The sequence below is a fragment of the Caretta caretta genome, chromosome 5, assembly GCF_965140235.1.
Source record: "Caretta caretta isolate rCarCar2 chromosome 5, rCarCar1.hap1, whole genome shotgun sequence".
NCBI lineage: Eukaryota > Metazoa > Chordata > Testudines > Cheloniidae > Caretta > Caretta caretta.
The window spans coordinates 89504567-89516796 of record NC_134210.1 but is presented as its reverse complement, the minus strand read 5'-3'; the positions used below and the strand labels follow the sequence as shown (position 1 = coordinate 89516796).

At 39.5% G+C, this 12230-nt stretch overlaps 1 protein-coding gene across 9 annotated transcripts in view; it reads right to left on the bottom strand.

The window, feature by feature from the left end:
* Window positions 1-5478: 5478 nt before the first annotated feature.
* Window positions 5479-12230, bottom strand: part of CDC14B (cell division cycle 14B) — an 81451-nt gene continuing 74699 nt past the window's right edge. For 5 of the 9 annotated variants that reach the window (XM_048850147.2, XM_048850154.2, XM_075128640.1 and 2 more), the window contains 2 exons: window positions 10847-10912; window positions 5479-10587 (listed from right to left, as the gene is read on the bottom strand). In XM_048850147.2, the coding sequence (XP_048706104.2) occupies window positions 10548-10587; window positions 10847-10912 (106 nt within the window). In that variant the 3' untranslated portion in view covers window positions 5479-10547. Of the gene's footprint in view, window positions 10588-10846; window positions 10913-12230 lie in introns of those variants that run through there. The other 4 variants (XM_048850151.2, XM_048850148.2, XM_048850156.2 and 1 more) reach the window with 2 other exon arrangements.

Genomic DNA, 12230 nt, shown 5'->3' with positions numbered 1-12230 from the left:
AACTACAGTAGAGCTGCAGAGCTGATCAGCACTGACTCCTGAACCAGCTCCCACTCCTCCTCCAGTGGAAGGGGAACACTCGCTGCTCCACATGCCTAGGAAGGAGACTTTCCTCATCACATGCAACAGGTGTGAAAGACTGACTGTCACTCCCTTCCCCACAAACAGATTTCTTCATAGACTGAGGTGCTCTCTGCTGGAGGACTTGCAGCAGGGCTGAAAATCCAGTCTGTGGAGGAAGCCCACTGAGAGATCTGGGATCGCTTTCTGCTTCACTGGTGTGTTCCAATGGCAACAGTGAAAGCTGTTTAACATCCTATAGTAATTTTATGTGGAGGTTTGGGCCAGAAAATGACACATTGTAAGCACCTCGAAGGAAGATTTTAAGCAGGCAGAATATATACCTAATAGGAACCTGATCATGAGACACAGAATAAAAACTGTTACAGAAATTACAGTGGGCATGCTAATGAGGACTCCCAGCTGAGACCTTGAATTTTCATCTCTTCTGACAGCTGCACTGCTCCATGTTGGGAATGGGTTCAGTAGGGGTGCATGGCAGATTCAACCTACTATATCAACCTCACTTTCCTTATAGCAGCTGAGTTTTTCTTTGAGGTCTACCATCAAACTTCTAATTATGTTGGAATCTGCTTAGTGCATGCAAGCTCATGTAACCAGAACCCAAAGGGCTATGAATGTAATTTGAAATTTTTTTTTTTTGCTATCTTTGAACAATTTTGCATTAGGTCTAAAATTATTTTTCTAAAGGTGCAATGGAATCATAGCCCTGAAAAATTAATGATTAATTCATTTAACTCCCACTTCCACAGTTCTGATACTGGAGAACAGTTATTTGTTTCGAGAGTCCTGCCTGCTGCCAGCATTGATTTAGTCTTTCAAAATTATTATATATATTTATTTTTCCTGTTTATGAACAGTGGCAAAGGGTCCAGAAACTACAAAATCCAACCCTCTTGATTTAGCCATCATTTAATTCTTTGGCTCATTTCATGACTACACCGATGCTCCATTCTTTGACCTTGCCTTCTCAAATATAAATTTACAGCTGACAGTATATGTACATAAACCCTACCAAAATACTACAAAGCATGCACAATTCTGCTGCTGGGGAGAGGATGAGAGAATGAACTGTAGCTGACAGGTATATGTTAGTCTCAGCACTTAATACTTTCTCTGAGTACTTTTCAGTAAGTAGTGCATGGTGGGAAGGGTGGTTTGAGTCTGTATGGAATAGAAGAGAAACCACCACCCAGGATTTGCTCACTTAGTCTAGAGTGTCTCTCTTCCTCCAGTTTTCCCCATAGCTGCTGCTGTAATAATTAGGTAGTTCATATGGCTTTCTGTGGTCTGGTCAAGACAGACACTCCCACCCTTCTGGGCTTTTCAAGGCCAGGCTTTCACAAACCAAGACTTCCCCTTGGTTAGGGAAGTATTGCAGGCTAAAGAAGCAGGACAGATCCTGTCTCTGTGAGCAAGACAGGAAAAGGAACCCAGCATCTGCACTTTCAGCCTGAGCAGCAGAAAGGGAGATGAGCTGTTAAATGGCAATGTAAATTGCCTTTTCCAAAACTGCTAGTGATTGGAGAACAGTTGATTGCAATAGTTGTAGACCATGGAAGCTTGTGTGCAAAATCCACAGAGATGGTGCTTCAGCCTTACTCCAGTTTGATCTGATCTGACTGCCTTATTTACATCGAGTTCTGGGTAGAGCATTGTATTTAGACTTCTATTTTAAGACAAACCTTGAGTGTTCTGATGCATGTTGTAGCAGGAAAGCTTGTTCCACAGCTTTCTAATCACCTGCCATTTCCGTCCCCCCAGAACATTATCTAAACTTAGCAGAGTGTCACAGATACATCGAGGGTAAAGGGATGGAGAGAAAGAGTCAGAATTTATATTCACAGACAGGAAGAACCTATTTTACAAATAGCATGGTTGTGTGATGCTGAAAACCATTTTTCCTCAAGACTTGGTTCCTTTCGTCTGAACAGGAGCTGGACAAGCATGGTATGGTTAGCTTTAGAAATAGAAATAGTCATTTTGCTTTAGTGAATGTGTTCTGTGACACACACACACAACTGGAACCTGGAGTTTTAAGTACAACTTGTAGAGATAGCATGGAACTCGCTTCTGATGCATTTTAAAATGAAAGACTCAGCACAACCTTTTGTTTCCTTGGAACTTTTGTGTGAATGTCTTAACCCCAAAAGGAGATTAAACTCAGTGGGACCCAGCTTGAGGCCTGAACAATGTGAATGCCAGGCATGACAAAACCCTGGGGAGGTGGAAACTGTGGCATGGAATGAGCAGGCGGTGTTGGGCAGCTGTGCCCCACAACAGACAGTACCAGTTAATTAAAATGAGACCTCTTGCTTGTGTTTCAGTGTGTATGCCTCATGCTTTGCATGTCTGGTCAGTGCTTCTGAGTAGGAACTGGAGTGACAATTTACAGGAATCTCATTTACCAGCTCTTCACAAAGCCTTAGGTTGGAGGGAGCTGTATGACAAAGGTGGTGGTTTTCCCTGACATGACCAATGCTTTTGAATATGGCAGCCATAGCCATGAAAAAAATAACAGCTGGTCCCACACATCTTCTGTTCCTTTTCCCTTTGAAGGTCTACCAGTAGGAGGGAGTAGAAGTTTATTTTCAAGGACAAGTTTCCATTGAGCAGGAAGACCATCCTAGCAACAATCCTAAATGCTCCATTATATGAATAATTCACCCTAAAGAAAAACTTCTTGCAGTGGCTGAAGCTTTTCAATAGTTACCACAATCCAGTCACAGTGACAAAGTAGAACGGTAAGTGTTGCCATGAGGGTGGAGAAAAAGCACCCAATTCCCCACTACCCTACAAACATATAGGGTAGTTAATTCCTTTTACTGTTTTCCTTTCATTTAAATTCCAGTGACTGTAGCCTCGCCTCTATGACAGGTGAAGGGCATTAACACAAGGCTTCGGGTTTTGACATGTTTTCTTAAGCAACCACTGTCCTCTTTTCACAATCTGCATATGCACTACTAAATTGAATAGTTCAGGTAGTACAGCTTCCTTTGTCTGACAGCATCCAATGCTTGGTGACTCAGGAAAGAACAAAACCAAACCAAGGGACAAACTGGTCATTTAAAAACAGAAAAACTTTTTCTAGCATGTGCAGTTAATCTGTGGAATGTACCAGTATGGGATTTGATTCCACCTGCATCTACTAGAGAAAAAATAAGTCTTCTCCATCCTCGTGCTTCAGAATATACTACTCACCATGTGGAATCAGGAAAACACTTTTCTATCAACACCACAGGTTTTCTAAAGCCTCTGAAAGATAATCCACACCACCTTTGCTATTTTAAAAATTCTGTTCCATTTCCTGCACAGACCGTCAAGTGTGGAGACTTTGCAATATTGACAAATAGAAACTATAGGCAAAACACAATCTTTAATTCCAGAGGTGGTGCAGAGGCCTCTACTCTCATATGACCAAAGTAACAAAAATCCAACTCAGCCTGGTACGCAACTGTTCTTAAAAGTTAGAAAATGTCAGAGGCAAATATACTGGTACAAACTGAATTGTTTAGGTTCAAAAACTGGTGATAAAGAATATTCAAGGCTGTTGGTGAAGTCACCAGCTGACTGGAGTGCTACTGGGGTGCCATAAAGAGCTAAAAGATTGTAGAAATGGGAGGAAACGTTTACGATTGATGGGTTAATGTGATGATGTTGTCACCCCTTCTTGGACATTGTTTATGAGGGGGGTCACAGTGGGAACAGCTGGACTGAAAGGAGCAAGTTTCTCCATCTCGTCTGCCACCTCATGGGGGATACACCACCACTATTGGATCCTTATCATCCTGATCCTGAAACGCATGCTGGCCTTACTCTATCAAAGAGAGGGAATCAGTGCTGTCATCATCTTCCTTGGCTGACTGCTGAACATCTGGAATGGGAGATGTGCTGCCACGACCTCCCTTGTGTACCCTTTTCCTTCCCCACTTAGTTTCTTCTTTCCTCTCTCTCTCCCACCTCATTGAGTGACACTGCTGTGAGTTTGACCCGTGAGGCAGCTAAGACCTATGCCATAAACAGCTCAGTGCTGATATAAATTTGACTGATCACAGTGGTTAAGAGTGGGCTGTGTCCACCTCTCTCCAGCAGCAAGGTTGCAAGGTACAGTCAGTGCCAAAGGCAGGAGCTGCATTTTTTCTACTCTTTTCTGTTCTCTTTTGTGTTTCTTGGTTTGTCTTCAAGGAAAGGAAACCGCACTTCAACAGCTCTAGGCCATTTCATCTCACTACTTTCCCCCCCAAAAAGTACAATTAATACCAGCTTTAAGACGGTCAAACAGAGATTTTTCTTATTAAAAACTCTTCACAGCTGAAGGGAATAAAGGGTAATGTTAACATGAAAGCCTTACTTAATATTTTGTTTCAAATGCATTAACTGTTTCCTTTTTCCTGCATCTTCAGTAAAAGGTTTAAAAGATCAATGGTTATGGTTACAGTGGAAGTAAGCCAGCAACAACTTGACAAAACCCCAAACCCATACTTAGTGTTCTAAAGTGAGCACCGGTTTCATTAACATTTTATCCCATTGGGCCTGAGATAACCCCCCTGCTTTTTTAAAACAACACAGCATAGTGCCAAACTCTTAACAGAGAGTAAATTATTGTGACAGGACATCACATTCTCCCTTGGGATGCCAGTCATTGTCATTTCCTCCCTGGAGATCTGGACTATGTATAATTTTTTTTTAAAAAGTGTTTCTGCTCTGACTGTTGGTCTTTGCCATGATACGTTGTCACTGATTGACACGCAGGCTCAGAACAATTACACACAGTGATATATCTATTACCGTGAGCAATGTACCCTCTAATTTTTGACAGGCCATGTGCGCAAAAATTTTCTTCTGTGCAGATTTTTGTGCACGCAATGTTTCGCCATGTGCGTGGGGCTTAAGATCTGTGCGCACATGCACGTGCGCAACTTAGAGGGAACAGTGACCGTGAGACTCATTCATTCTCCAGCACGCAGCTTATTCAGGTCATGAAAAACCTTTTTTATTTGTAAAAGTATAATTATCTTTAACCAATTTCAAAGCAGAAAAGGATGAGAAGTGAAGATTAGCATTTTGCTGTCCAAGACCAACAGGATGATGATATATGCATGGGAAACATATCGGGAGGATGGGAGGAAGGTTTATTTGTGCTTTTGGGAAGAAGGATGAGGCTGTGTTAGAGTTTTAAAAGTTTGCTGATTAGCTGAGCCTAGTGTGTTTTTGTTGTTTGACAGAGGCAACCACCAATGGCAAAGGTTGACTTTAGGCTAGCCCAGCGTGGCCATTGTTGAGTTTATACAGAATTTTAGAGTTTGTGAAATTTTGAAGTTTAAGAATTTGCAATGGACCCTTTTTTGCAATGTGTATTATATTATGAACATTTCAATAAAACTTGATACTATACACTTTTCACTTGATATTTTTATCTTTTATTCTTCCATCTTGCAGCACTATACAAAGGTAGGTACTATCCCCACTTTACAGGTGGGGAAAGATGCACAAGAAGGTTAAGTGATTTGCTCAAAGCAAAGTCAGTAGCGGAGTCAAAAAAAAAAAATAACCCTGGCTTCCTGAATTTCACTCCTCTAATCTTGCTAGAGGTAAGTGTCTTCACAGAGTGAACATATTTACCAAGGCAAGAATTATTCATGAGAATTAGGAGTTATTTTAGTAAATGAAAAGTTATCCTTTACAATTTTGCCCTTTGATTATGTTGGTCAGGTAGGCATGATTAATATATTATGCATTTCAGGGAATAGTCACAAAAATGTTACCATTTGTTGATCTACTGCTGGAAGCCACCCACACCAATGCAGACTCTGACCAATCTGATTGTCGGGGTTGTTGGGCATAACAAACACCAGGTTAATAGTTTTATTGGTACACAATTCGTATTTACAATTATTACTATTCAATATTTTGTATAAAACAAGTTACAATATGCAAGATTTCCAAATGACAAATGCATATCAAACTAAGTTTACAAGACATTATGAGGCTTTATCTTAAAAATACCTTCAGCAAAATAAAACTCCCATTCTGTCATTCAATCAGATTTAAAAAAATAGGATTAGAAATATACAAGTTAAAAAAAATCAGGGTGAGCAGTATTGAGTATTCAGTAAGGTTTAAAGAGCTTTCCAGACTCTGTACCCAAGGCAAATGAAAGTCTGCAAACCAGGAATATAAACCTGCAGAATAATCTGATGAACATAATTGTTGATTTTTCTTCCACTTAGAATGTGCGTCACATTTGATACAAATCCTAGCTTAATAGTTTTTGTCCAGTCTTTAAAAACAGCAGCACATCTGCAGCAATTTCCTATTTACAGTCGGAACAACAGGTCAAGATCTGGGAGTAACTTTAATATAAATTACTGACACTTTGCTGAAAAGCAGCAACTTGACCCGAGATAGTTACTATGTATTTTAAGTAGCATTTTCACTATATATCTCAGTATAAAAGGGCGGATGGGGAAAAAATGATAGGCCACCCACGCAGAATTATAAATGCATCACAGGAGGGATAACTAGCTTCTCAGCACACACAAGTTCAAGGTCTCCAGCGGTGTTTTACATGTACATTCCATTTGGCACGCTTTCACAAGTCTTTAGAAAAGAAGTGCTTTCTCCCCTGGCTTTCAGAATTGCATGTAGACAACTTTGGTACATATGGTGCAAACGCAAGGCAAATGTCAGATTGAAAGTACAAGCTAAATGTCAAAATTACATAGGATATGAGGAGGTAATGCTGGTCACTATACAGCAATGCTGATTTGAATATTCAAATGAAGAATGGCAGTAACATTTCTGTGTTTCTCCGCAACTGTAAGACGTACAGAGGTGAAAAATGGTAGCCCAGAATCTTCATACCTAACAAAACTGTGAAACTTTGTTTAGAGACTTTCACTATATGTAATAGACATTTGTGACAGGCTTTGTTTTTCAATTAAAATCAGTACTTGATGTTTAAAACAATTATACAAAATTGAAAGTCCAAGAGTTCATCTGGTTTTTAAAAATGTAATTTCAAAGTTTGTTAAAACTTCATATGTTGGGGTGATTCTTAAAAAAGAAGCAAACAAACCTTAGTCTGATTCTTTTCAGGTTCAACGGACAGTTCAAACAACTCAAACTGTGCATATGTATAAGCAACTTATACCCATTAAATTATTTTGAGGCAGACTTTAACTAAACAAATCAGTTCAATATTTGCCAACAACAGACATCTCCTCAGTTTCACTCTAGCACTGAGGTAAAAACACAAACATACACACAAGATGAAAATACCTAAAAAGCAAAGAACTGGGTAGGCAGCTGGGAAGTTAAAACTACTACTTACTGTCCAAAAGCCTTCTTGTGTTTTTTTAAACTAATCCTCCCAACCACCCTACCTTCCCCTCATTCAACTGTTTAGGCTTGTAAAAAACGTAACTGTGACCTCCCCAGGGTCAGGACATTTTTTAAAAAAATAGTTACCTGTACAGCACCTAGCACTGTGATGTCCAATCCTTTCAGCTTTAGAGGCAAACATTTTATTTTTGAAAAAGGTCAAGGAGCACCAGTTGTTACACTGGAGGCAAAATCTCTTGCCTTGCATTGTAAGTCTTGGTTGTTGGATGCACAAGTAAAATTCCTCTAACCATTTTCACAAACCATCAGTCTCTTGACCATGCACACACTGGATCAATGCCATTCCTATTTGTATATTAATAATGAAGATGAGCCTAATAAATTTGTTACAAATGGAGGGGGGGAAAATCACTCAGGTAATAAAAGGAGTGGAATCCCTCACAATGTCCCTGCTGGGGATTCTACCCAACTGGAGTGCATGGAGCCAGTTTAGCAGGGCAGAGGTGCCCAGGAGGGGGAGCAGGGAAGGGTGAGAGAGTGGAGTGTGTTATGCTTGGGCTATCCTCAACAGGCAGACGGTCCCATTGGGACTGTTAGCTGGCACAAGTTAAGAGCAACTGCCAGGCTGGCTCTGACCAGGATTGGGGTAGAGAATCATGAGTTTTAATTGAGTGTTGTCTCTCTGTCTTTATCTCCCTGCTCTCTTGGACTGCCCTGGGCAGCTGCTGGAAAGGATGGGGCAGAGGGGCAAAGTCACCCTTTACTAGGTGCTCCCCTGCACTGAGGCAGAGTCAGTTAATTTCCTATCCTACTCTCCTTGGCTCCAACAACTCAGCAAGGAAGTAAGGCTGTTGAGCAGCCAGAGCTACACTCTCCTCTGCAACACAGCAGGCAGGTGCTCAGAGCATTCCAGGCTCACCCAAGAACTGCAGCTGCAAAAGTGAGAGGTATGGGAGAGGCAGCCATCACAGGGCCTGGGATGACACACACACACACTTTGGTTTTTTTAAAAAAAATCCATACGGATGGTTCCGGGAGCACATTTTCAATTCATCATTAACTGCACATTCTCTCTTCAAGGTCACTGGTGGAAGTTGGACGCACCAGTCTAGCACCACAGGGACTCTAATTCTTGATCAGAATAAAGAGTGCTCCTCTACTCCAAATAAAAAATAAAGGGGCTGTATTAGCAGAGAGGGAATTGTTTTAAAAAAAAACAAACCCATTGACTCATTTTGTCCCTCCTCCCCTCACAAAGTTAGCAAGGCTCTTGTCCCCAGAATGATGTGGCTCAGCCCCTCACTCCCAATTGTTTTGAAAGGCTATATAAACACAAAGATTACTATTTCCCTGGAGACAAGAGTCTCTAAGCTGTACAAAGCAAAGGAGCAAAGTCAGAGGACTCAAAGGGGTTTCTTCTTATAAAAAAAAAGAAAAGATATTAAATACCTGTTCAAGGTTTTGATTCTATACTGGAAGAACCTTTTCTTCTATATTCTTTACATTCAAGTTTGTATAATTAAAAGTTTCAGAACAACTTGGGAGGTGCTTCCATTAACTTAATAAGTAACCATATCCTGGACTATTACTCTTCTCCCTTTAGCATTGAAAGCTAGTCAAGTCAACATATTGTTACTTACACTATCTAGGCAACACCCTTCAATTACCATTACGATTTTTTAATGCTTTAACAGGGGATGTAAATTAGACCTAGGTGTTGAACCTTGCCTAGCACTGTTTAAATTTAGTAGGAACATTCCCTCCCACTGCAAGACAACCGGTCTTCTTCCTTCAGGACAAAAAAGTCTGTTGAGTAACATTTCAACCTTCCTCCCCAGACTGTATTTATACAGAACTCACGAAAACAAACCTCTTTTTACTGTTGGCTATGCAGTAGCAGATCTATTCTGAGGCATGTGCACATGTCAAATATGATGCTGGCAAACAAAGATACTAGGGGGAAAATAAACTTCAAATATAATAGGATAAATCTGGAGGAAAAACTTTTCTGATTTAGAAGAGGATATTGAAAAGGAAATAAATAAAATTTCAAATCCTGGGTCACCTTTAAAAATTACAATCACATTTAACAGATAATTAGGTATCCAGGACTTTTTTTTTTTTTTTTAAACCAAAAGTACCTGGATGTTTAAAGGAGCACTGAAACCTTGAAATAACCATTTTTAAAAGAATGACTGACTACACCTGTTTCCCACTGCCAATTTCAGTAGTTTTATAATCACAATTCCTTATTTTTTTTTAAGTGTCCCTCTTCCCCACTACCGCCCCACAGTATGGAAGAAAATGATTAAACAAGGGAAACCATGACAATGACCATAAAGCATGGTCTGATGCATAAACTTTAGGATTGAGAACCTTAGGTATTACCTCTAGCACAAGTAGGTAAAAGGTTACACTGCTATCTGAAAACTAAGTTGATGGTGCTGCTTTAAAATTATAAACTCTGGTAGGAAAATCAATGTTTTTGAGCAACTAAAAGCTATTACTAAAAAAACAATTAACAGCTTTTAGTTAAATTGTTTAAAAAAACCCTTTGAAATAAAGCACTCTTTGGTGTACAGTAATTAGTTTGGATATTTAACATTACAGCTTCATAAAAAAATCCATATAAAATAAGGAAGGCTATCCAAATCAACAAGAAAGTACAATGTTATGAGAATAAAATCTTGCCTTCCCAAGCTTTGCTCTGTATTGGAGACTGAGACCAGCTTGGACAGACAACAGTGAACTAAATATTTAAAAGCTCCCACCACATCTTCACTTCTTATGGTGGCCAGCATCTAAGTGATTGCCATCACAATTACACACATGCATCATACCCACTAGTAAACCCTCTTTATAATAGAGAGTTTAGATATTTACACCTGAGTCTAAATTTACAAGTTTTTTTTTTAACATTTGAGAACATTTTTAGAATTAGAAAGCTGAACTGTGTCAAGCTTCTTGAACAGGTCGTTTTCTTCTGCGAATTAGGAGGAGTTTTTCTGCTAAATCTTAGCTGCATTTTGCAGTGAAAATGTCTTTCCTTTCAAAGAAATTAAGTTCCATAGCAATATTCCTTTTTTCCCCCTTCAGCATCCTCTTCAGTCACTTCTTTTTACTTAACGCAGCACTGTCCTGGTCCTTGGTATGGAGTGACCACTAAAATGATAAAACACAGATTTATGAGGAATAAAAACCATCCGATTTGAAATTCAAAAAACAAAGCAAGCGCAAAATCTTTCAAACATTTCTGCCAGTGTAAACTAAGTTAAGCATAATACTACAAAGAAAAATTTTAAAGACTTGATACTTTTATAGAGAATACTTTATCAATTGTAAAGAAAGCACAGACTACTGTTCTGATTACAAAGAGTAGGAAAAAAGCCTTTGTAAAGAAAAAGCAGAGGATTCAAAGTACCATAATTTCATTAAGCGAATTTGCTGTAAAGCATTCCTTTTCCTTTTCTCCTTCTGAGGTATCAGACTGTGGGAAAAGTAGAAAAGAATGGAAAAGAAATATTAATTTTTTTAAAGCTAGAATTAGATCACAAACTGAAAGCTCTGGTGTGCTGCATGCCATTTCCATCTCAACACGGGAGGAGAATGTTGCTTAATGGCTCCCTTCAATGGTGAAAGCATATTGGGTTAAGGGTACCCCTCTGTTAGTTTTTATGACATGCTTCTCCAGTGAGAAAAAAAGCTAAGAGACCTATAAATTAATTGTTGCATATGTTTCCCCTTTCCTGCTAACAGGGCCACAATTATTCCTTGGCATAATGATTCCTATAGTCCAATTCCATTGAACCCCCCAAATCCTCACAATACACACACTATTTCCTCTCTTCTAAATTGCTAACAACAAAGGAGCTCAAGAACTTGTTAAATACATGGAATGCTAACAGTGTAATGAGTGGGACAATAGCTTAATTTCTATCCATTTTGAAGGGAAGAGGGTTCTGTTAGTTTCTTTACTTCATGCCATTGGTGTTGGAATTTCTCAAGCATCTACTGGATAGGTCACAAGGTGGGGGAGGCGGCGGTTGGGAGATGGGGGTTCTTTTCCCGGCTCAGTCACTGCCTTGCTGTGTGCCTTCTGTAAAGTGGTGATACTAACACATGCTGTATCCACCTCTGTAAAGCACTTTGAGTTCAAAAGAGGAAAAGCAGTTTAAGTGCTCAGTATTAGGATTATTTCAGTTTTTTTGTTTCAAGATGGGATAATTATTAAATGTTGCCTCTACTGTAAATGGTCCGTCCAATTAAACAGATTAACAATAAGAATTTAAGGAGTGTCTGCATTTTGGAAGGAAGAGAGAGAGAAGAGGATAAAATTTCACCATAAAATGATCTGATAAATGCACACTGTAAAATGTGAACTCTGATCTATCACTTATGGACATCACTACAACAGTGATGGGGAAAGTGAGGTGCCAATTGGCCAAGTCAGTTAACCTAAGGTCACAGAGCAGATCATGACCCTAGGCTGTTACATGAATCCCATGCAGTCCCATTACATTCTCCCATCCACACTACAAACAAAGTGCCATGTTAATGTAGTAATACCCCCTCTCCTTCTGGACAACCAGGCATTGACACTGGTAGACATATAGTGTCACCTGAAGGAAAAGGCACGAATATTGTACACATTGGTTTGATTGAACAATCATGAGATACCTTCATAAATCTCATCAGAAAACTTGAAATAAATATTGTAATTATAAAATGTTTTACTGGGAGATGAGTCATTCTGGACCAACTACTTAACACTTTCTTCACAATCTGAAGGATGAGGAAGGACTCAA